General features: G+C 38.6%; 2 protein-coding genes across 2 annotated transcripts in view; one reads left to right on the top strand and one right to left on the bottom strand.

The window, feature by feature from the left end:
• Window positions 1–26178, top strand: part of LOC100582113 (putative olfactory receptor 10J6) — a 143694-nt gene that overhangs the window by 77644 nt on the left and 39872 nt on the right. The window lies entirely within an intron of this gene.
• LOC100581433 (olfactory receptor 10J5) lies at window positions 8055–9092 on the bottom strand. Its single transcript, XM_003258683.2, has one exon. The coding sequence runs from the start codon at window positions 9051–9053 to the stop codon at window positions 8124–8126; it is 930 nt and encodes a 309-aa protein (XP_003258731.1). The 5' UTR covers window positions 9054–9092; the 3' UTR covers window positions 8055–8123.

The following is a 26178-nucleotide window of genomic DNA, read 5'->3' as shown; positions in this document are numbered from 1 at the left end:
GCACGGTGTGCTGCACCCACTGTCCTGCACCTACTGTCTGAAGTCAATGTGAAAGTAAAAAATTCTAAAATTATCAAGATAAAATTGTCTAGCCACCCATAAAGGAAACCTCATCATATTAGCAGTGGATTTCTCAGCAGAAACCTTGCAAGCCAGAAGGGATTAGGATCCTATTCTTAGAGTTGTCAAAGAAAAAACTGTTAACCATGAGTTTTATATGCTGCAAGAATAAGCTTTTTATATGAAAGAGAAAAAAATATATTTCCCAGAGAAACAAAAGCTGAGATAATTCATTACTACTACATTTCATTACTACTTCACTGTGGTGAAGTCCATCTTGCTATGTATTTTCCAGGTGTTTGCCAGGCCTTTTGTATCTGGATGTCTAAATGTGTTGTAAGATAAGGGATGGTTTCATCAATTTTTTTTTAAACAGATCTCCTAAGCTTCTTGGTTTTTCTTCTCCCTCAAGAATAACAGTGATTCATAAGCTTGGTCATTTTCTGTAGTCTCATACTTCTTGAAGGCTTTGTTCCTTCTTTTTATTCTTTTTACTTTATTCTTGTCTGACTGGATTAATTCAAAACACCTGTCTTCAGATTCTGAGCATCTCTATTCTGCATGGTATAATCTATTGTTGAAGGTTTCAACTGTATTTTGTAACTCCTTCAAATTTTTTTTCATTTCCAGAAAAAAAATTAAGATATCTCCTGGCCAGGCGCAGTGGCTCACGCTTGTAATCCCAGCACTTTGGGAGGCCGAGGTGGGCGGATCATGAGGTCAGGAGATCGAGACCACGGTGAAACTCTGTCTCTACTAAAAATACAAAAAATTAGCCGGGCATGGTGCTGGGCGCCTGTAGTCCCAGCTACTCAGAGAGGCTGAGGCAGGAGAATGGCGTGAACCCGGGAAGCAGAGCTTGCAGTGAGCCGAGATTGCGCCACTGCATTCCAGCCTGGGCGACAGAGTGAGACTCAGTCTCAAAAAAAAAAAAAATTAAGATATCTCCTTAGTAAATTTCTATTTTATATCCTGAATTGATTTTTGGATTTCTTTGTATTCATTTTTAGATTTATCTTGTATTTCATTGAGCTTATTTAAAATCAATATTTTGAATTTTTCTGGCTTTTGAAATATTTTCTTTTGGTTAGGATCCATTGCTAGAAAATTACTGTTTTCCTTTGGGGCATCATAAACCCTTGTTTTTTAATACTTCCAGAATAATTATGCTGATTTCTTTACATCTGGGCAAACAGTCACTTCTTAATTTTGAATTTACTTTCATTAATGCAGGCAGGACCTTCTTTTCTTGGGGGTGTCACTATGATTTATGTTGGGTAGGGTCATTTGACTATGCCTCTGGGTGCATTCAGTAGTAAAGACTCTATTATTTTCTTGGTTATAAATAGCCATAGGGTGCCAGCTTTCTAAAATGCTGGTTGTTGTAGTGGTGTACCAGGTGGGTGAGCAGGCTCACTGCCCTCTGACAAGCTAAGGTGCCATGGGCAATGGTGTTAGTAGAAGTTGGGAGAATTTTGTCTCCTTCCCAAGTGCTGCACTCTTGTATCAGATTTTGTATTGAGTTGTGCCAGTCAACTCCCTAGCCAGTAGGTGACATTTTCAGGTAAAAGCCAGCTGAGATGGTACCTGTTGGGTTTATGCTTGAACTCTGTTAACAGCTGGAGAAGTGCTCTAGTGTTTCATGTGGTGGGTTGGGCTCTGGAGCACTCAAGAGCTTCAGTCCCACCGTCCCTCTAGGAGGGGATGGTGGAGCCAGGTAGGGGAAGCCTACACTCAGGCCCTCCAATAGCAAGTGCAAGCACCAGCCCTGACAGGGTGGTGGGGGAGTCCTCAGGCCCCTGGAGGAAGTTGCTGAGGTCTCTTTATGGTAATCCCAGTACCACAACCTCGACAGGTAAAAATGGGATCAGTTTCTCCTTCACATCTCTGTCTGGGCATTCAGGATGTTCAGTTAGGTTAGACATTGCTATTTGCTTCTAGGCTGCAATTATGTTAGCAAATTTTGTATTGGACTGTGTGGGTTCACCTCCTGGCCATTAAGTGGTGCTTGCAGGTGAGAGCCAGCTATGGTGGTAGCAGTAAGTTTATGCTTGACCTTTGTTAACCAGGAGAAATGCTCAGGTGTCCCAGGTGATGGGTTCGACTGTGGAGCTCTCAGTGGTTCTAATCTCATGCTCTGCCTCTGAGGCAGGGGTGAGTAGACAAGCTGGGGAGGGCTGGGATGGTGAAGCCTGCACTTGGGCCCTCAATAGTGGGCATATGTGGTGGCCCTGACAGGAGTCAGAAGGCAGTTCTTAGGCCCATGGAGCAATACTTCAAGGAGGAGCAAAGCACCAGTTCACATGCCATAGAGCCGGCATGGGTGGAGAGGCAACTCATGCACCACAGCCAAGCAGGCAGTAGTGGAACCCACCTTGCTTTAATGTTTTCAACCTGACAAGGGTCCTTGCCACAGCTTGCGGCTGGCAGCGAGCTGAGACAACCAGCCAAGTCACAAGTAGTTTGTCTTCAGATGGCAAAACTGCTGCAGGCCATAAACTCACTGCCTGTGTCAAAACCATGGCTTCCAGGCCAAATCTCTTCAGGTCCAGTCTTGCAAAGACAGGGTGATCAACTCCCATGCCTGTGGCTAAAGCCCACATCACATTCACCTCTGTTCTAGCCATGAAGACTCCTCTCCTACTCAAGGCCAGATCACAAATTTCCCTACCAAAATTCTCCAAACCAATAACTGCCTCCAGTGCTGGCTGGCAGTTTCTTGGGCACTCCTGATGTTGTTTTTTTTTTTTTTTGATAAAATTTCGCAGTGTAAATTTATACACAGTATTTTGTTATTTCCAAGTGGGTGAGATGTGCTAACAAGCTTCTAATCTGCCATCTTGGAAAAAATTATGTTATTTTAACCTGGTGACTTTCAAGATTTTTTTTTCATTTCTGGTTTTAAATACTTGACTCTGCTTACATATATTTGACGTTTTTCTATTTACCCTACCTGGAATTCACTCAGATTCTTGGATCTGTATCCTATATTTTTTAATAATATGAACATTTTAACCAATGTTTTTTCAAATATTTTTGTGACACATACTATTCTCTCTTTCTGAGACTTCAAGCACATGTACATTAGATGTCTTGTATTGTAGCACACGTCATTGAGACTCTGTTCATTGTTATTCATTTTTTCTCTGTTTTTCAGATTCAATAATTTTTATTAATCACTCTCAAGTTCATTGACCCTTTATTTCTACCAACACCAGTCTACTGTTAAACAGTAAATTTTTATTTCACATATTTTAATTTTCAGTTCTAGATTTCTTGACTGAGATTCTACATATGTTTATTTATTATAAGAATATTTTTCTGTAAGTTCTTGAACTAGCTACTTTAAAGTCCCTGACTACCGAATGGAGTCATCTTAGGGTTGATGTGTTGACTCATTTTCTCTTGATAGGGGTCACAATGTTGTTTTTTTCCCAGTGTTGAGCATTTTGTAATTACATACTGAAAATTGTGGATGATAAATTATAGAGATTCTGGATTCATTAACCTGGAGGCACTTGCTATCTCTGAGTAGGCTTAATCTCATGAAGTTTTACTAGAATAAAGTTCTTGAACTTGTCAAACTCATTCACCTTGACCTGCTACGAATACATGCAAGGATGAAATTCACCAATTGATTTAGGAATTTTTTTCTCTGGGTCTTCACAGTACTCTGTGTATTGCATTAATCACACTGCACTGAAATGGGTTGCAAGTAGATTGTTAGCTACTCAATGCAAGACTCGGGTCTTATTTATCTCTACATTCCTAGTGCCTAACCCAGTGTCTGACACTCAGAGTGAACAGGCATTTCATATTTGTTGAAGTAACAAACTAAATAATTAAAGAATCGAAACTATACAATTCTAACACAAAGTTCATAAAATACTGGAATATGAGAGTCTTTTAATTCAGAAGCAAAGATGATATAAGCTTGTTCCAACTGACAATATCACTGAACCACAACACGAGATACAGTTAAGTGCCCATGGTAAACGTTTTTAAAAATATATTCATGATCATCAATATATATTTTATTTACAGAGTCAGGGAAGGAATTAGAACATTTTAGAAAAAGTTCATCAATTCTAAGTGAAATGAAGTTTTAGGATCTCAAAAATAAAGTTTATTCATTGTACTTTATTCTCTGATGAGAATTAATACAGTGTGTGTGTGTGTGTGTGTGCACGCATGCACACGTGTGCTTGAATGAATGGATGAAGTAATAAAAATGGACAAAGAATGAAAAGCATGGAATTCAGAATTACTAGATTTGTAGTTAAGGCTCACTTCTATTTTAGTCCTACTGCTAGTTCTAACAATGAATATGACCTTGGAAAAGTAATTTAAACTACCATTTGCAATGGATATATCTGAAAACTGTGGGACTAATACCTTATAGGAGTGCTATAAGAATCAAATGGGATGATGAACACAAAAGACCTTTGTAAACTCTAAAGAGCTATATAAACATTAAAGATGGTTATTAAATGAAAAAATGCAAATAAAGCATTTTATCGCAATGCCCATTATACCTAAAGCTTTTAAATGTTAGCACCCTCCCACAAAAATATACATGTGCATGCATGTATACATATACACACACACCACATACACTCACACTTGTGTTCACACCTTAGCGGCACAACAGAACTAACTTAGGTTCTTGTACCCTTTAAATATGTCTTTTTAAAAGTTAAGCTCTCTGTGACACATACTAACTGCTTATCTTTGGCTTAAGTTTATCTATCCTGCCCACTTCCATCCTTTCTCTTCTCCCAGAAACATTGGCAGCCATCAATAAAATGTTCTATTTCACTCATTGTTGGGAGTGATGGAGCCATCATCTCCTCTAATCCATTATAGGTTACAACTGATGAATGTAAAACGATACCGGGTAAAACTAGTTTTCTCTAAAGAAGTTACAAAATTAACACTGTAAAAATCATTTACAGAAGTTATAAGATCCATAATAGTCTTTTCATAATTTTCCTAAAGATAAATGTTTAAATGTCTTAACCCTTGATTTTATATGTCAAGCTATCAAGCAATTATTTTAAAGATTGTCAAAATAATGGTCCTGCTTATAGCTAAAACATATTAATCCAGTGTGCAATTTTAAATGACTAACTAATGTAAATATATGATAAATAGTCAGCTGAGTTTGTTAGGCAGTCTTGCAATGAAGGAAAATAATTTCAAGTATGCACTCAGGATTGTCACCTGTACTCTGTTATTTTCTCTGTTACTTGATTTTAGGTAAAAGGAGTCTATCAGACAAACAGAAAGAATATAACAAGATGTATCTATCAAAAAATACACCTGAGGAAACCCTTGGACAAGACTTTGTACTCAATAGATGTTCACACACTCATTCATGCAAAGGTATATTAAGCACTTACTTTTTGCCAGACTAGTATTCAACAGGGCAGTGGGCATACAGGTGAATAAAACACCTGCCCAACTAACACTTTTGCCTTTTTCAGGTTTGTGTGTCTCTGTCAGACTCTTCTCTTTCCCTTATCATCTTCCCTCATCCTTTGCAGACACCAGTTGACCCAATGCCACAAAAAGTTAATTAAATATCACCTCTCTATGAATGTTCTCTGACCTTCTAAATAGATTCCTTTTATGAACAACGCCTCTGACCCCAAACAACAATCCTGTGCATGTGCCCTTAGCAAGTTTTTGTACTTCTTGTTATTTTGTCTGCCTTCCCACTGGACTGTGAATAACATGAAACAGAATCTCTGCATTAGTCATTATTGTAACCCCCGAGATAGTTCACTGCTTGACACACAGTGCTTGAAAAAGGTACATAGATTTAATAAATACGTGATATTATGACTGTTTCTGGTGAATAAAAGAGCTTAAAAAAAACATATTAAAATAATAAAAGTATTTGAAATGTACAAAAGAAGAAAAATAAAGGAGTATGGATAGAGTGAGACATTGGGGAATAATCACGATGATGATAAAGACAACAAAAACAATTGAGATAGTGAAAATCACCACCACATTAACTATCAATGTAAGCATTTTGCATAGACAATAGGAAGCAGCAACAAAATGACTCACTTTTCTTAATTCATCCTCCAGGAGGGACTTGTGACCGCATAGACCTACCCACTCTTATGTTATTGCACTTTGCCTGTAGATGCTGCTTTCTCTAGTGAGTCTAAATCCATGCAAAGTATGTAAAATAACTAACACTAGCGGGGTATTCACTCATCCACAAAGTGTTAGAGGAGCAGGAATGGTATTGAAACACTTAAGGAATACCGGAGGGAATACAGGAAGCGATGGAAGAAGACAGAAAAATTTTCAGTAAGACCACACTTGGCCTCTGATATTCCCCAATAACCCATTATTCCTCAACCTCCAAGCTGAGAACCACCCATACCTTCCATATTCTCTAACTAGTGTGAGAACAGCAATGCCTATATAGGCAAAACTGGACCAGGTCAAGGGATCCTTATTTAAGAGGGTGTAAGGATATTGTGGAAGTCAATAGTCTCTGAAGGAAGAAAGTTGGATCTTGTCTCATATTTCTGTTTGGATTTGAGGGAAGAAATACTTATGCCAGAGTTAATTCTCTAAGAATACGATGAAAAGGTCACATTAACACTTACATTAGAAATGTAGTGAATAATTTAAAAAAAGTTTAAAAATCCTCTGACACCTGCCCAGGCACCCCCTAGAAAACTATGAACCTCAGGTTAAGACATCTTTTGGAAACGATATCAGGCTAGTCAGTAGGGAGACCCTGCTATCAGCTGTGATGTTATCCAACTGGGACAGCCAGTTGGGGATCAAGGGGACTCTGTGCAGAGACCCTTCACCTCCAGTTTGTGACCTCCTCACAAAGGGATCCGTAGAAGATAGAGAAGATCACAGGTCACCTAGAAGACACTTAACCCTAGTTCTGTGGTTAGGAATAGAAAAATAAAACTGGAGAGTAAGAGACAGGAACTGACTGGAGGTTGGAACAACAGTAGATGTCAGGAGTGTGTGAAAACAGATGTTTCTATACCTGTGTCTCTTAGAAAGTACCTTCCAGCTCTGTCTCAGAGTAGAGATAAACTCTGGTGGGAAGATTCATAAAACAAAATATTCCCACAATGTTTCCCATTGAGGGTATACAATAATGTAGCATAGTTATGCTTATTTTACAAATAAATATCTGGAGAAATATGAAGTTTGCACAGTTTGCTGAGAGAATGGACGTTAATGGCATTTACCTTGGATCCTAGAATTAGTACAACCAATATCTGAGACAACAACTTCAATGTCACTGAAGCTACTACATATAAATTAAAAATCTAAAAAGCTACCATAAGTTGAAAAGAGACGAGTCTTTATGAAAAGTGCATCTGGATAAAAATGTAGTTTCAGAGAAAAGCCACCAGTATGTGTTCTTTCTGCTTATCCCCTAGGGAACAGCAGAGATTTCTGCCTTGATTGCACGGAAGGAAGGAATACACATAGAAATGAACACTATTTGAGGAGTGAATACAGCTGGATAATAAAAGAAGAGACTTTTTTTCAAAGCTGTTCATTTTTCAATCAGCAAGAATTAAGATATAATTACAAAATAACTGTCACATGGAATATTATTTGACTCCTGAGAATGAAAGCTTTCTTTTTTATGTAAGCAGAGAGAAATAAAGGTTGGTGTCTCTGCGGCTTATTTCCCTAACACTGCTGCCACCTATGTTCCCACTACCTCTACTCCACATCCCCTAACCAGACAAGCTCAAAGATTTGACTGTCAGAGAGTTCAGGTAAAATGAGAGCCAAAAAGCTTTCAAAACTGAAATCTTCAAGCACAGAAACAAGTAGTCTTAATCCAGCTTGGAGTGATTCTTTTATCTGGTAACAAAATTCACCAGAGCAGAAATCCTGCTTTCTGCCATGCCTAGAACACTAAACAGACAAGCATTTCTATTCTCTGACAGTATTCTCAACAAATATTATATTTGATGAGCTTGTGTATTGTGGCATGTTTGTGAGTAGACACACTACACTGGGCTAATGGTCTCTTAATGAAATAATCCAATCCGTTAAGAAATATTTCTGCCCACAACTCTGCATAGGGCATCCTTGACCTCCTTGTTTCTCAGACTGTAAACAACAGGGTTCAGCAGGGGAGTGATGATGGTGTACGTCACTGAGAGAAGGAGGTCTTTTTTTACTGAACTTTCTGACTTCGGCTTGAGGTAGGCAATGGAGGCACAGCCATAGTGGACAATGACCACAGTGAGGTGGGAGGCACAGGTGGCAAAGGTCTTCTTCCGGCCCTCAGCTGAGGCAATTTGAAGGATGGAAGAGATGACAAGGACATAGGAGATAAATATCAGGCCTATGGGCACAAAAATCACAAATGAACTTACACCATAATTTATTATCTCATTGATAGTGGTATCAATGCAAGAAAGTTTCATGACTGGGTAAATGTCACAAAAGAAGTGGTCAACCACTGTGCCGCAGAAGGGCAAATTGAACATGGCCGTCACATGGAGAACTGCCATAGTCAGACCAATGCCAAAGGACCCACACACTAGCTGGGCACATAGTCCCTTGCTCATGATGACAGTGTACCTCAGGGGCCTGCAGATGGCCACATAGCGGTCATAGCCCATTGCAGTAAGCAGGAAGCAATTATTAGTGGCAAAGATAACAAAAAAGAACATTTGGGTAGCACAGCCTGCCAAGGAGATAGGTTGGTCATGAAAAATGAGGCTGGAAAGCATTTGTGGCACAATGACCAGTGTGTACACCGTCTCTGAACTAGCCAGCATGCTTAGGAAGAAATACATGGGAGTGTGGAGATGATGGTCAATGCAGATGATAGTCACAATGATGATGTTAGCAACCAGAGTTAAAATGTAGACAGTTAGGAAAACCACAAAGAGGGTTATCTGATGATTTCCAAAGCTAGAAAATCCCAAGAAGATGACTTCTGTCACTTCTGTGAAGTTCTTTCTCTGCATTCTGCTATATCAGCATCTGAAAGCAATAAATGGAGTCAACAAGGAATAAATTCTCAACAGCAATTGGACTTTAAAACAAAGAAAAATGATAACTGTACTGAGACTGAATCCAATTTCCTTCTTTTTGATCATGATGCTCATGCAGGGTCCTTGCACATGAAGAGAGAAGCCTACTTGTGCCTCTTTGGGGCTTTATACATATGAACATTGTCACTGTAGAGCAAACTACTTTCTGTGCATGGAGAGGGTTTCTGCATGCCTGCTCACCTCACAGACATCATAGTGATGTTAGGAAGGGAAAAAGACAGCAAGAAGAAAGCCATGCTCTATATTTCAACCAATAATAATATCCACTCTTTAAACCCTCTTAACAAGGAGGACTCCAGTGAAGCCCATGTCAAGAAAACCATAAAGATGAAAGTTTTGCAAAAAAAAAAATAAAAAGATATAGCAGTTTGAAATATTTGAAGATGGAAAACTTTGAGACGCGGTCACTGGATTTTGTAACAGGGTCACCAAGGAGTTTTACACAGTGTTTCAGTTGAATTATGAATATAGAAACTTGATTTTGGAGAGGTAATGTGGTCCAAATATGTTATTGTACTCTCAAAACAGAACAACTACAACACAAATTCTGCCATTATCTCTCTACTAAAATTGATCACTCAAGTCCCATCAAAGAAATCTTTTTTTTTTTTTTTTTTGCTGATTCCAGTAGGCATTTTGAGTGAAGTCAGGAAGAGAGAGCTGTGACAGAAAACATTGTGTAGTTGCCACTGTCATTATAAAGGATTGGGACAACTTGAGGTGTAGAAGAGACTCCAGGGTTGAGAGAGGAATCTGCAGCTATCTGTAGCCCAACTGGCTTAACTATTTTTAAAAATATGGTGAACATACAATTTTGAGAAGCAGAGACACTAATCCCTTTTGTCAAAAAGCAAGCACATATAAACTCTATGGAGAGCATACATCTGATCCTATGGTTCTCTCTAGTGACCATCTTATTGTTCTCCCTTTATTTTCAGAAGTATTAAAACAGGCTTTCTTTCCCACTCTCCATAATTCCCTGCAAGTTGGCTTTGGCATGTTCATGCCCATGAGATTGTTTGCTCAAATGTCACCAAAGAATTCTCCATTGCTAAGGCCACTGGACTTTGCTTTATCTCCTTTTTCTCATCTTTCTCTGTTTTAACACTTCGAACTCGTGCCTCTTGAAAACATTCTTTGACCTTGGTTTCCATGAAGCCACACTGTTTTTCTCTCTTCCCGGCACTCATTTCTTTACCTTCCATGAATCTGCTCATTCTCCCTCTACCATAATTATGTATGCTCTTCTCTGGTCAATCTTGGCCCTTGTGTGTGCGATTTTTATGATGATTGTTCTCAAATCTCTATTTTCATCACCAATCTTTTTCCCAAGTCTCCAACTTACCTCCCTCTTGGATTCTCTATTAGTGTTTCTTGCAATCATAATAAATTTCATATTTTTGAAAGTAAACTAAACATTAACCTTCCTTATACTGATAAAAAGCTCTCTATTTCCATTTTTCTGTCTTCTTTAATGACCTTGTCATTACACCTGTACATTAATGGGTCAACATTTTGGAGCCATATCTATTTTGACATCACATTCAGTGGGCTTTTTCTTTAAAGTTATGTCTCCTGTCTGCACAATTTCTGAATTCACAATGACCTACTAAAGACTAGGGTACCAAATCTTCTAGCCAGAATAATAAAACATATTCCCATTCTAAAATTTGTATGAATATGTGGAAGACCAAGAATGCTAAAACAATTTTAGGAAAGAAGTACAAATTTAAACAACTTACACTACTTCATTTGAAGACTATAGTAATCAACATAGTATGGTATTGATGCAAGTGCAGGCAATAGAAAAAAATGGAGAGTCCAAAAGTAGACCCACATATATATAGCCACTGATTTTTGATAAAGTGCTAAGGTATCTCAGTGACAGTATTTTCAACAAATGTTGCTAGAAAAAATGAATGTCCATATGGGAAAAATAAACCTCAAACCTTATCTCATGTCACACACACACATACACACACACAAATTCAGAATGAATCATAGATATGTATATAGAAGATAAAGCTATACAAATTCCAGACAAAAATAAGAAATAAAATCTTCAATACCTTGAAATGAGCAAAGATTTCCCAGATACAAAACAAAAAGCGGTGGTCGGAGCCAAGATGGCCAAATAGGAACAGCTCCAGTCTACAGCTCCAAGCATGAGCGATGCAGAAGACGAATGATTTCTGCATTTCTGACTGAGGTACCAGGTTCATCTCACGGGGATTGTCGGACAGTGGGTGCAGGACAGTGGGTGCAGTGCACCGAGCGTGAGCCAAAGCAGGGTGAGGCATCATCTCACCCAAGAAGTGCAAGGGGTCAGGGAATTCCTTTTCCTAGCCAAGGAAATGGGTGACAGATGGCACCGGGAAAATCAGGTGTCTCCCACCCTAACACCGTGCTTTTCTGACCGTCTTAGCAAATGGCACACCAGGAGATTATATCCTGCGCCTGGCTCAGAGGGTCCTATGCCCATGGAGCCTTGCTCATTGCTAGCACAGCAGTCTGAGATCAAACTGCAAGGTGGCAGCGAGGCTGGGGGAGGGTCGCCTGCCATTGCCGAGGCTTGAGTAGGTAAACAAAGCAGCCTGGAAGCTCGAACTGGGTGGAGCCCACCACAGCTCAAGGAGGCCTGCCTGCCTCTGTAGACTCCACCTCTGGGGGCAGGGCATAGCCAAACAAAAGTCAGCAGAAACCTCTACAGACTTAAATGTCCCTGTCTGACAGCTTTGAAGAGAGTAGTGGTTCTCCCAGCACACAGCTGGACATCTGAGAATGGACAGACTGCCTCCTCAAGTGGGTCCCTGACCCTTGAGCAGCCTAACTGGGAGGCACCCCCTAGTAGGGGCAAACTGACACCTCACAGGGCCGGGTACTCCTCTGAGACAAAACTTCCAGAGGAACAATCAGGCAGCAAGTTTTGCTGTTCACCAGTATTCGCTGTTCTGCAGCCTCCACTGCTGATACCCAGGCAAACAGGGCCTGGAGTGGACCTCTGGCAAACTCCAACAGACCTGCAGCTGAGGGTCCTGATTGTTAGAAGAAAAACTAACAAACAGAAAAGACATCCACACCAAAACCCCACCTGTACATCACCATCATCAAAGACCAAAGGTAGATAAAACCACAAAGATGCGGAAAAACCAGAGTAGAAAAACTGAAAATTCTAAAAATCAGAGCACCTCTTCTCCTCCAAAGGAATGAAGCTCCTCACCAGCAATGGAACAAAGCTGGACAGAGAATGACTTTGACAAGTTGAGAGAAGAAGGCCTCAGATGATCAAACTTCTCCGAGCTAAAGGAAGAAGTTCGAACCAATGGCAAAGAAGTTAAAAAGGTTGAAAAAAAGATTAGATAAATGGGTAACTAGAATAACCAATGGAGAGAAGTCCTTAAAGGACCTGATGGAGCTGAAAATCATGGCACGAGAACTACGTGATGAATGCACAAGCCTCAGTAGCCGATTCAATCAACTGGAAGAAAGGGTATCAGTGATGGAAGGTCAAATGAATGAAATGAAGCAAGAAGAGAAGTTTAGAGAAAAAAGAATAAAAAGAAATGAACAAAGCCTCCAAGAAATATGAGACTATGTGAAAAGACCAAATCTATGTCTGATTGGTGTATCTGAAAGTGACGGGGAGAATGGAACCAAGGTGGAAAACACTCTGCGGGATACTATCCAGGAGAACTTCCCCAATCCTAGCAAGGCAGGCCAACATTCAAATTCAGGAAATACACAGAATGCCACAAAGATACTCCTCGAGAAGAGAAACTCCAAGACACATAATTGTCAGATTCACCAAAGTTGAAATGAAGGAAAAAATGTTAAGGGCAGCCAGAGAGAAAGGTCGGATTACCCACAAAGGGAAGCCCATCAGAATAACAGCTGATCTCTTGGCAGAAACTCTGCAAGCCAGAAAAGAGTGGGGGCCAATATTCAACATTCATAAAGAAAATAATTTTGAACCCAGAATTTCATATCCAGCCAAACTAAGCTTCATAAGTGAAGGAGAAATAAAATACTTTACAAGACAAGCAAATACTGAGAGATTTTGTCACCACCAGGCCTGCCCTAAAAGAGCTCCTGAAGGAAGCACTCAACATGGAAAGGAAAAACCGGTACCAGCCACTGCAAAAACATGCCAAATTGTAAAGACCATCAAGGCTAGGAAGAAACTGCATCAACTAATGAGCAAAATAACCAGCTAACATCATAATGACAGGATCAAATTCACACATAACAATAGTAACCTTAAATGTAAATAGGCTAAATGCTCCAATTAAAAGACACAGACTGGCAAATTGTATACAGAGTCAAGACCCATCAGTGTGCTGCATTCAGGAAACCCATCTCATGTGCAGAGACACATATAGGCTCAAAATAAAGGGATGGAGGAAGATCTACCAAGCAAATGGAAAACATAAAAAGGCAGAGGTTGCAATCCTAGTCTCTGATAAAACAGACTTTAAACCAACAAAGATCAAAAGAGACAAAGAAGGCCATTACATAATGGTAAAGGGATCAATTCAACAAGAAGAGCTAACTCTCCTAAATGTATATGCACCCAATACAGGGGCACCCAGATTCATAAAGCAAGTCCTTAGAGACCTACAAAGAGACTTATGACTCCCACACAATAATAATGGGAGATTTTAACACCCCACTGTCAACATTAGACAGATCAATGAGACAGAAAGTTAACAGGGATATCCAGGAATTGAACTCAGCTCTGCACCAAGCAGACCTAATAGACATCTACAGAACTCTCCACCCCAAATCAACAGAATGTACATTCTTCTCAGCACCACACCACACCTATTCCAAAACTGACCACATAGTTGGAAGTAAAGCTCTCCTCAGCAAATGTAAAAGAACAGAAATTCTAACAAACTGTCTCTCAGACCACAGTGCAATCAGACTAGAATTCAGGATTAAGAAGCTCACTCAAAACCGCTCAACTACATGGAAACTGAACAACCTGCTCCTGAATGACTACTGGGTACATAATGAAATGAAGGCAGAAATAAAGATGTTCTTGGAAACCAACGAGAACAAAGACACAACATACCAGAATCTCTGGGACACATTTAAAGCAGTGTGTAGAGGGAAATTTACAGCACTAAATGCCTATAAGAGAAAGCAGGAAAGATCTAAAATTGACACCCTAACATCACAATTGAAAGAACTAGAGAAGCAAGAGCAAACACATTCAAAAGCTAGCAGAAGGCAAGAAATAACTAAGATCAGAGCAGAACTGAAGGAAATACAGACACAAAAAGCCTTCAAAAAAATCAATGAATCCAGGATCTGGTTTTTTGAAAAGATCAACAAAATTGATAGACTGCTAGCAAGACTAATAAAGAAGAAAAGAGAGAAGAATCAAATAGATGCAATAAAAAATGATAAAGGGGATATCACCACTGATCCCACAGAAATACAAACTACCATCAGAGAATACTATAAACACCTCTACGCAAATAAACTAGAAAATCTGGAAGAAATGGATAAATTCCTCGACACATACATCCTCCCAAGACTAAACCAGGAAGAAGTTGAATCTCTGAATAGACCAATAACAGGCTCTGAAATTGAGGCAATAATTAGTAGCTTACCAACCAAAAAAAGTCTAGGACCAGATGGATTCACAGCTGACTTCTACCACAGGCACAAGGAGGAGCTGGTACCACTCATCTGAAACTATTCCAATCAATAGAAAAAGAGGGAATCCTCCCTAACTCATTTTATGAGGCCAGCATCATCCTAATACCGAAGCCTGGCAGAGACACAACAAAAAAAAGAGAATTTTAGACCAATATCCCTGATGAACATCGATGCAAAAATCTTCAATAAAATACTGGGAAACCGAATCCAGCAGCACATCAAAAAGCTTATCCACCATGATCAAGTGGGCTTCATCCCTGGGATGCAAGGCTGGTTCAACATATGCAAATCAATAAACGTAATCCAGCATATAAACAGAACCAAAGACAAAAACCACATGATTATCTCAATAGATGCAGAAAAGGCCTTTGACAAAATTCAACAACCTTGATGCTAAAAACTCTCAATAAATTAGGTATTGATGGGACGAATCTCAAACTAATAAGAGCTATCTATGACAAGCCCACAGCCAATATCATACTGAATGGGCAAAAACTGGAAGCATTCCCATTGAAAACTGGCACAAGACAGGGATGCCCTCTCTCACCACTCCTATTCAACATAGTGTTGGAAGTTCTGGCCAGGGCAATCAGGCAGGAGAAGGAAATAAAGGGTATTCAATTAGGAAAAGAGGAAGTCAAATTGTCCCTGTTTGCAGATGACATGATTGTATATCTAGAAAACCCCATTGTCTCAGCCCAAAATCTCCTCAAGCTGATAAGCAACTTCAGCAAAGTCTCAGGATACAAAATCAATGTACAAAAATCACAAGCATTCTTATACACCAATCACAGACAAATAGAGAGCCAAATCATGAGTGAACTCCCATTCACAATCACTTCAAAGAGAAAAATACCTAGGAATCCAACTTACAAGGGATGTGAAGGACCTCTTCAAGGAGAACTACAAACCACTGCTCAATGAAATAAAAGAGGATACAAACAAATGGAAGAACATTCCATGCTCATGGGTAGGAAGAATCAATATCGTGAAAATGGCCATACTGCCCAAGGTAATTTATAGATTCAATGCCATCCCCATCAAGCTACCAATGACTTTCTTCACAGAATTGGAAAAAACTACTTTAAAGTTCATATGCAACCAAAAAAGAGCCCACATCACCAAGTCAATCCTAAGCCAAAAGAACAAAGCTGGAGGCATCATGCTATCTGACTTCAAACTATACTACAAGGCTACAGTAACCAAAACAGCATGGTACTGGTACCAAAACAGAGATATAGACCAATGGAACAGAACAGAGCCCTCAGAAATAATGCCACTTACCTACAACTATCTGATCTTTGACAAACCTGACAAAAACAAGCAATAGGGAAAGGATTCCCTATTTAATAAATGGTGCTGGGAAAACTGGCTAGCCATATGTAGAAAGCTGAAACTGGATCCCTTCCTTACACCTTATACAAAAATTAATTCAAGATTCATTAAAGACTTACATGTTAGGCCTAAAACCATAAAAACCCTAGAAGAAAACCTAGGCAATACCATTCAGGACATAGGCATGGGCAAGGACTTCATGTCTAAAACACCAAAAGCAATGACAACAAAAGCCAAAATTGACAAATGGGATCTAATTAAACTAAAGAGCTTCTGCATAGCAAAAGAAACTACCATCAGAGTGAACAGGCAACCTACAGAATGGGAGAAAATTTTCACAACCTACACATCTGACAAAGGGCTAATATCCAGAATCTACAATGAACTCCAACAAATTTACAAGAAAAAAACAAACAACCCCATCAAAAAGTGGGCGAAAGATATGAACAGACACTTCTCAAAAGAAGACATTTATGCAGCCAAAAAACACATGAAAAATGCTCATCATCACTGGCCATCAGAGAAATGCAAATCAAAACCACAGTGAGATACCATCTCACACCAGTTAGAATGACCATCATTAAAAAGTCAGGAAACAACAGGTGCTGGAGAGGATGTGGAGAAATAGGAACACTTTTATACCATTGGTGGGACTGTAAACTAGTTCAACCATTGTAGAAGTCAGTGTGGTGATTCCTCAGGGATCTAGAACTAGAAATACCATTTGACCCAGCCATCCCATTACTGGGTATATACCCAAAGGATTATAAATCATGCTGCTATAAAGACACATGCACATGTATGTTTATTGCAGCACTATTCACAATAGCAAAGACTTGGAACCAAGCCAAATGTCCAACAATGATAGACTGGATTAAGAAAATGTGGCACATATACACCATCGAATACTATGCAGCCATAAAAAATGATGCGTTCATGTCCTTTGTAGGGACACGGATGAAGTTGGAAACCATCATTCTCAGCAAACTATCACAAGGACAAAAAACCAAACACCGCATGTTCTCACTCATAGATGGGAATTGAACAATGAGAACACATGGACACAAGAAGGAGAACATCACACACCAGGGCCTGTTGTGAGGTGCAGGGAGGGTTGACAGATAGCATTAGGAGATATACCTAATGTTAAATGACAAGTTAATGGGTGCAGCACACCAACATGGCACATGTATACATATGTAACAAACCTGCATGTTATGCACATGTACCCTAAAACTTAAAGTATAATAAAAAGAAGCATAACCCATAAAAGAACAAAATCACAAATCAAAAGCTTCTAACCTTCAAAAGACATCGTTAGAAAAATTTAAAGGCTTGGGCAGGTGCGGTGGCTCATACCTGTAATCCCAGCACTTTGGGAGGCTGAGACAAGCTAATCACTTGAGGCCATGAGTTCGACACCAGCCTGGGCAACATGGCAAAACCTCATCTCTACTAAAAATACAAAAATTAGCTCGTCTGGTGGCACACACTAGTAATCCCAGCTGCTCAGGAGGCTGAGGCATGAGAATCACTTGAACCTGGGAGGTGGAGGTTGCAGTGAGCCAAGATTGTGCCACTGCACTCCAGCCTGGGTGACAGAGTGAGACCATATCAAAAAGAAAAAAAGAAAAGAAAGAAATAAAAGATAAATGAAAAGGAAAACCACAAGTAGGAGTAAATATTTACAATACATATGTCTAAAATTGTAACCAGCATATATAAAGAATTCTTATAATTCAATAGTAAGACACATTTTTCATGGACAAAATATTTGAAGAGACATTTCACAAAAATAAGATATAGAAATGTTCAGTAAGCACAGGAAAGAATGCTCAACATCATTAACCATTAAAAACTTGTAAAATAAAACCACAGTGAGATACCACTGCATGCCCATTTGAATGGCTGACATTTAAAAGCCTAACAACAAAGAATTTTGGCAAGTAAGTAAAGAAATTGAAGCTTAAACATTGCTGGTGGAAATGTAAAATAGAATCACAAGTTGGAGAACAATTTGGCAGTTTTTTATAAAGCTAAATATGTACTTACTCCATGACTCAGTAATTTTTTCTGCATGTTGACACAATAGGAATGAAAACATGTGTCCACACAGAGACAGGTATGTGTAAATGGCCCTATCAGCTTTCTTCCTAAATGTCAAAAAACTGCAAATAACCTAAATGTCCAAGAAATAATGCATCCATATAATGAAACACTGCTCAGCAATAAGAGGAACAAATTTCTAATACTAAGAGCAACATGGCTGAATCTTTAAAACAGTATGCTGAATCAAGTCAGAAACGAAAGAGTTAATACTGTATGATTCTATTTATATGATACTCTAGAAATACAAATCTAATTTATACTGACAAAAAAAGTGGTTGCCAGAATTGCTGGGGAATTGACTAAAAAAGAACACAAGGGAACTTATTGGGCTAAAAGAAATGTTATTGATTGCGAAGGTGGTAATACAGGTGCATGAATTTGTCAAAACTCACAAAAATGTATACCAAAAAAATTGATAAACTTTGTTATGTTATGTTTTAATTGTATTGCATTGTATTATATTACGCCATGTAATATTATATTGTATCATACTGCATTATACTTCATCAAAGTTAATTCATTTGGGCATGAGTAAGATTTTATCCGTAGGAATCTGTTGCTACTAGACTTACCATCCTTTAAGTGGGCTTATTATGATGGAAGAAACATTGGAATTGACTGGGACTTGGGAAATCTGGAACCTCATCTGGAGTTTGTCAATGTCAAAACATGTGGTCTGGGGCAAATATGTCTCCATGGCCTCAAATGCAAAATGAGGAGCTTAAACAAGATTGTCTCTAAGTTCTAATATACTAATCATATGTCACTTCTCTGGTCTGGTAAGTACACCTCTGCTGGGCTGATAAGGCCCTGAACTATCAGACTATTCTTACACAGCCAATCTCCAATCTTCACTATCTCCTCCACTGCAAAAAAAGCCAACCTTCTCAGGGTCTAGGAACATTCCAATACCCATTGTCAAAGCTGTGCCTGTGTTCATATTTTTCTTCTTGCCTGGGCTGACCTCCAATCCCTGTTGCCCATCAAGATTCCAAGTCCTCTGTGCTTGGAAGCACATCCTCATCACTCCCAGTACATTCTTAACATAAAACCCCCAAATGAAATTATATTCTTATTCTTCGGTTAAATACAGAATGTTTAAACCACCAAATTAGATCTATTTTTCATGTTTAAAAATTGTTTCTTAGGAGTATTTCAAGACTCAGCTCATTGCCTAGCATCTTCATGAAATCATCTCACAACAACCCTGTTTCTCACTTCTCTTTCTTTCATAAAGCCTGTACCCAATGGTGTGCTGGAGGCAGCTTGCACCAGCTCACCAGAGAAGACTGCTAACATTCTTTCTCAGCTCCGTATTCTGTAGTATCATCTGGTTAGATTAAGATCTGCTATAGAGAAATAGTGTTAACTTAGAAATGGACAATCAGTATCAGGACTATTTTTTTTCCTGGAGAGCTGATTGTTAAACATCTACCAACACACCACTGCCTTCATCCTTGCACCATATGCTGTGGCCCAGTCCATGTTATCTTGCATTATTGTCTGTTTTCTCCCATGTGTCAGTCTTATTTCCCAAATTAGATTGTAAACACTTTGAAAGAATGTGCCAGGGCTGTTAAATCTTCTCAATCCTTCACACAATTCACTCAGAGAATCCTTCAATACGTACTAGGTGATTGAAGAGTATGAAGAATCTAGAATTATTATTGCATTATAATTGGAGCTCAATTTGCCAAGGAGACAGCATTAGCTACCCATGAAAACAGTGGGACTCAAACAATAAGGGATGCTTTTGTGTAGCATCCTGGCATAAATCTCAGTGTTTTTCTTCTAATCCTTCTTCACATTTTCCCACATGGAATCAGATGATAATGAAAAACTAGAGCAACCATGGGAAGAGACAAAAAAATGTTGCATGGGAAAGAGAAGTGTCAGTTTTGACTTAGTGGCAAGTGATGTTAGAGCCTAGGAGGGATGAGTTTCTGAGTTGTCAATAGGTGTCAGGTCTTTATTAGTTGACCTTGCCACCTCCTTATCTCTGCTAGTTGGTGAATGTGTCCACCATCCACATTGAGAGATTAGAGTAAGGAATAGTGTTAACAAAGTATCCCTATGCACCAACATTACCACCATTCCTGGATCCTTTCTTTTTCTTATTATTGTGTAAATTTAAAGTTCATTAATTCTTGAATCAATCCTCAGCTCTACCACCTAACTATGAAGACTAGAGCAACTTGTTAGCCTCACCAACCCTCATTCTCATCTGTAAACAGGGTAACAAAAGTACTGACCTCAGAATAATATTGTGAAGATTAAATTATATAATTCATTCAAAGCCCTTAGCACAAAGTAGATGCTCAACAGTTGATATCTCTTAAAATTATCCTTGGTATTGCTCTGTAATAGGAAGAACGTATTCAAGAATTTTTTTAAAATCAACAAAAACAAAGAGAACAAAACAGTATGAGACAATAAAAGATGAGAGCACAAGAAAGAGAGAGAGAGATTGATGTGTAGATGATCCTCTTGGGAAAATAAGAGCACCGCAACAGACTGATAAAATAGCACAGCAAATGTTTTAGTCATGAAGATTATATGCCAAATAAAAAAGAAAAGAGGGACTAGAAAATTCTGAAGATGTGATAAGATAGAAAGAAGCTGTTATAGAATTTATTGGTACCTATAAAAAGGTAGGTGTCTTTTATTTAAATATGAATGAACCTATGAGAGAAAAGAATTTAAAATCTTCAATTTATTTCCTTAAAATTGATGTTTCATGTAAATAACTACTAAAGAAAACAAACAAATAAACAAAACCCTATGGTTTCTTCTCCAGATACCTTGAAACACAAGCAAATTATAAGATGCCAGGCACGGATAAAGTGAACTCTTTAAACATCTGTGATTATAATAGCTATTTGAAGAATCCAAAGGAATAAAAATCCTTGTTCATAAGATGAATGTGAGAAAGACTCTGTAAGGCTCTGCTTTTAGAACTTGAGTCCAGTTGGCATATATGTGATGTTTTCCACCCAGAATTCTAGATCCTAGCCCAGGATAGGTACAGGAACAAGTAGGACTGGAACCTGCTTGAGCTAAGAACGACACAAAGGTATCCCCATAACCTCTCAAATCTGGTCTGACAGTGTCTATAAAAAATAAACAAACAATAAAGCAAAAACCTGGTTCCTCTTCAGAGATATATACTCTTACAATTACTTACTGCTCCAAATAGATTGTAGCTTAGAGAAAGAATGGCATGTGACATTTCATGGATCTCCCAGGCTCTGAAAGCTATGTCTATAGGAGGAGAAAAAGAAGTTCCTATAAACTCAGAGATCAGGAGGAAAATCTCAGAGGAAAAGCCATGTTGTCTACACCTCCTCTCCTGGGTCTCTTTTTCTCAATACTTTCTGAGTATCTCAAGGGAAGCAATAGAATAAGACTCCAGACAGATACCAAGGAGACTTATTAAAAATGGGAACTTTTAATTTTCCCAGTAGTTGGTACTTTAAGATTTCTGGAGCAATTTTCTTAGACGGTTTATCTTCCCCTATTTTTGACTACATCGAGGGAGATTTTATATATATGGTGCAAGAATTTTTGTCTTTAAAAAATGATGGACTCCTATTCGACAGAGCATTGGAAGTTCTGGCCAGGGCAATCAGGCAAAAGCAAGAAATAAAGGTATTCAAATAGGAAAAGAGGAAGTCAAACTGCCTCTGTTTGCAGATGACATGATCCTGTATCTAGAAAACCCTTTATCTCAGCCCAAAAGCTACTTAAGCTGATAAGCAACTTCAACAAAGTTTCAGGATACAAAATCAATGTGCAAAAGTCACAAGCATTCCTATACACCAAAAATAGACAAGCATAAAGCCAAATAATGAATGAACTCCCATTCACAATTACTAGAAAGAGAACAAAATACCTAGGAATACAGCTAACAAGGGAAGTGAAGGACCTCTTCAAGGAGAACTACAAACCACTGTTCAATGAAATCAGAGAGGACACAAACAAATGGAAAAACATTCCATGCTCTTGAATAGGAAGAATAAATATCATAAAAATGGCCATACTGCCCAAAGTAATTTATAGATTCAATACTATCCCCATTAAACTACCATTGACGTTCTTCACAGAACTAGAAAAAACTACTTTAAAATTCACATGGAGGCCGGGAGCGGTGGCTCACACCTGTAATCTCAGCACTTTGAGAGGCCAAGGCGGGCGGATCACAAGTTCAGGAGATCAAGACTCTCCTAGCTAACACAGTGAAACCCCGCCTCTACTAAAAATACAAAAAAAAAAAAAATTAGCCAGGCATGGTGGTGGGCACCTGTAGTCTCAGCTACTCGGGAGGCTGAGGCAGAAGAATGGCATGAACCCGGGAGGCAGAGCTTGCAGTGAGCTGAGATCACGCCACTTCACTGCAGCCTGGGAAACAGAGTGAGACTCTGTCTCAAACAAACAAAAATTCATATGGAACCAAAAAAGAGCTTGTATAGCCAAGACAATCCTAAGCAAAAGAACAAAGCTGGAGGCATCACACTACTTGGCTTCAAACTACACTACAAGGCTACAGTAACAAAAACAGCATGGTACTGGTACAAAAACAGACACATAGACCAATGGAACAGAACAGGGATTTCAGAAATGAGACTGAACATCTACAACCATCTGATCTTTGACAAACCTGACAAAAACAAGCAATTGGGAAAGAGTTCCCTATTTAATAAATGGTGCTGGGAAAACTGGCTAGCCATATGCAGAAAATTGAAATGACTCCTTCCTTACACCTTATACAAAAATTAACTCAAGATAGATTAAAGACTTAAATGTAAAACCCAAAACTATAAAAACCCTAGAAGAAAAGTTAGGTGATACCATTCAAGACATAGGCACAGGCGAAGATTTTATGACAAAAACGCCAAAAGCAATTGCAACAAAAGCAAAAATTGACAAACGGGATCTAATTAAACTAAAGAGCTTCTGCACAGCAAAAGAAACTATCATCAGAGTGAACAGACAACCTACAGAATGGGAGAAAAATTTTGAAATCTATCCATATGACAAAGGTCTAATATCCAGAATCTACAGGGAACTTAAACAAATTTACAAGAAAAAAAAGAAAAACAAACAACCCCATTAAAAAGGGGAAAAAGGATATGAACAGACACTTCTCAAAAGAAGACATTTATGCAGCCAGCAAACATACGAAAAAAAGCTCAACATCACTGATCACTAGAGAAATGCAAATCAAAACCACAATGACCTACCCTCTCATGCCAGTCAGAATGGTGATTATTACAAAGCCAAGAAACAACAGAAGCTGGTGAGGCTGTGGAGAATTAGAAACGCTTTTACACTGATGGTGGGAATGTGAATTAGTTCAACCATTATGGAAAACGGTGTGGTGATTCCTCAAAGACCTAGAACCAGAAATACCATTTGACCCAGTAATCCCATTACTGGATATATACCCAAAGGAATATACCTCATACTGAAGGAATATAAGTCAAATGAAAGAGATGTTCATTGCAGGTATGTTCATTGCAGCACTATTCACAATAGTAAAGACATTAAATCAGCCCAAATGCCCATTAATGATAGACTGGATAAAGAAAATGTGGTACATATACACCATGGAATACTAGGCAGCCATAAAAAGGAATAAGATCATGTCCTTTGCAGGGGCATGGATGGAGCTGGAAGCCATTATGTTCAGCAAAGTAACACAGGAACAGAAAACCAAACACTCCATGTTCTCACTTATAAGTGGGAGCTGAACAATGGGAACACATGCACACAGGGAGGGGAACATCACACACTAGGGCCTGTTGGGGGATGGGGGGGAGGAAGAGCATCGGGATAAATAGCTAATGCATGTGGGTTTAATACCTAGGTGATGGGTTGATAGGTGCTGCAAACCACCCTGGCACACATTTACCTATATAACAAACCTGGACATCCTGCACATGTATCCTGGAAATTAAAATTTAATTAAATTTTTTAGAAGATTGTGGATTAGCCTCTGTAGTGTTTCCAAGGCAGAGGCCTCTATGAGAGTAGGTAAAGTTTGGTATTTTCCAAAGACATAAATTTGTTAACTAATTCCATTTCAGCAGTATAGATTTTCTGAGAAAATCATAGCCTGAGTATTGGCAGTTAGACTCTTTCTGGGGGACTTTTCATTGGGCATGTCAAGTTCCTGGCATCCAGGGTTCCCTATATTTGCACAATGCCAACTCCTCTTGCCTGATGCAAGTTCCTGTCTCCTGCACGTCACTCAAAGTTCTTCTGAGACAGTTGCAAGTGATGTTTTAATTTTTTCATTTGACTTCTGTTTATTTTTCTCTTTACTACATGGAAGTTATGGAATGGTGTGAAGACTTGTAATTGCTTTTTATTCCATAAGACCATTCCCTCAGCTTAGAATTGTGCATCTTTGATTTAGTGCACGTACACACCAGGGTCGCAATCAAGTAGTCATATCAACTGTGGCACCTGCTTCCATCCAGTACAGTTAAATGTCCTTAAAGCTCTACAGCATTTCAATAAAAGTCAGAATAATGAATTCTTGAGTTGTCCCCAAATCCTGTTCTACCTCATGTTTTCAATCCAGTAACCCCTTAACTCAGTCTTTCCTCAAGTTTATAGTGACCTTGATATCTTGTATAACCCTTAGGACCTTAGAAGTTATCTGAAGCATATTCATAAATCCCTTAGTTAATCTTCAGTTATCTCCATGATCTCTGCCTTTCACCTGTCCTATGTTTGTTTCAGCTCTTCTGACAGAAGCAATGTCATCACTAATTCTTCCTCCCCCAACATTGTTTTTACATGTGTATTTTTTTAATTTCAAACTTATGAAAAAGTTGCAAGTATAATACAAGTAACTCCTGCATACCCTGTTCCTAGATACACCAATTGTTTACTTTTTGCCTCGTTTGCTTCATCCTTTCTATCTCTAAATTATATGAGAGTAAATTGGAGACATCATGCCCCTTTACTCTTAAATACATTAGTGAGTGTTTCCTAGGAAAAAGGAAATTCTCTTATAGAAGGTGATCAAATTACAAAGACACTAAATCAAGAACCACTGTCATACCTAAACACTTAGTGTCATAAAACATAAATTAAGACATAAAGTTCAGTTTTCCACCTCACAATTCCAATACATCCCCTTCTGATTTCTGCTTACCCTTTATTGCTCTCCCCCAAGGCATTGAGGGAAACAATGACTTATTCCAGAAAAGAAAGAGTAGAACAGTTAAAGTCCCCTCACCTCACCTTTTCTTACCTCTTATTACCTCTCCTTCTCCTACCTGATCAAGAACATTGTTTCTGAGAAGGGTAGTCTCCTCAGAGTGACTGATCACCCAACGGGAGTGTTCATTTAGAAACTGTGAAAATGCTCATCCTCATTATTTTCCATGACCTAAATAGTTTCTCTTACTTTCTCCTTGACCATGGCTCATGTATCTTCCCAGGCAAGATTGAGTGCTATTTTTTCTCTTCAAATTTTCCTTTTTTATTTTTCTCAAACTTAAAGACAACTTGAAATACAGTAACTCCGTTTTTAAACATTAGAGAGTAAGTTGCTGACACAAAGGTCGTCATTCAAATATTTTAGTATTTCCAACAAACAAGGACATTCTCCTTTGTAACCACAAAGCAATCATCAAATCAGAAAATTAACATTTATGAATTATTACTATGTAATCCTCAGATTCCCAGTCAATGTTTTTCCAGGTGTGTCAAACACTTTCTTTATAATAAAAATGTCAAGCTCAAAATTCAAAGCTTTCATTTATTGTTATTAGCTTCCTTAAAACTAGAAAAGTTCCTCAGTGTTTCTCTATCTTTCATTATCTGGACACTTCCAAAGATTATAGGCTGGTTACTGTGTTATATGTTCCTAAATTTTTATTGTTCAGATATTTTCTTATGACTAGATTTATGT

The sequence above is a fragment of the Nomascus leucogenys genome, chromosome 12, assembly GCF_006542625.1.
Source record: "Nomascus leucogenys isolate Asia chromosome 12, Asia_NLE_v1, whole genome shotgun sequence".
Classification (NCBI taxonomy): Eukaryota; Metazoa; Chordata; class Mammalia; order Primates; family Hylobatidae; genus Nomascus; species Nomascus leucogenys.
This window is presented reverse-complemented; position numbering and strand designations above follow the sequence as displayed.

Coding starts and splice junctions, on each gene's coding strand:
- LOC100581433 (XM_003258683.2), bottom strand. CDS start 9,053: ATGCAGAGAAAGAACTTCACAGAAGTGACAGAAGTCATCTTCTTGGGA.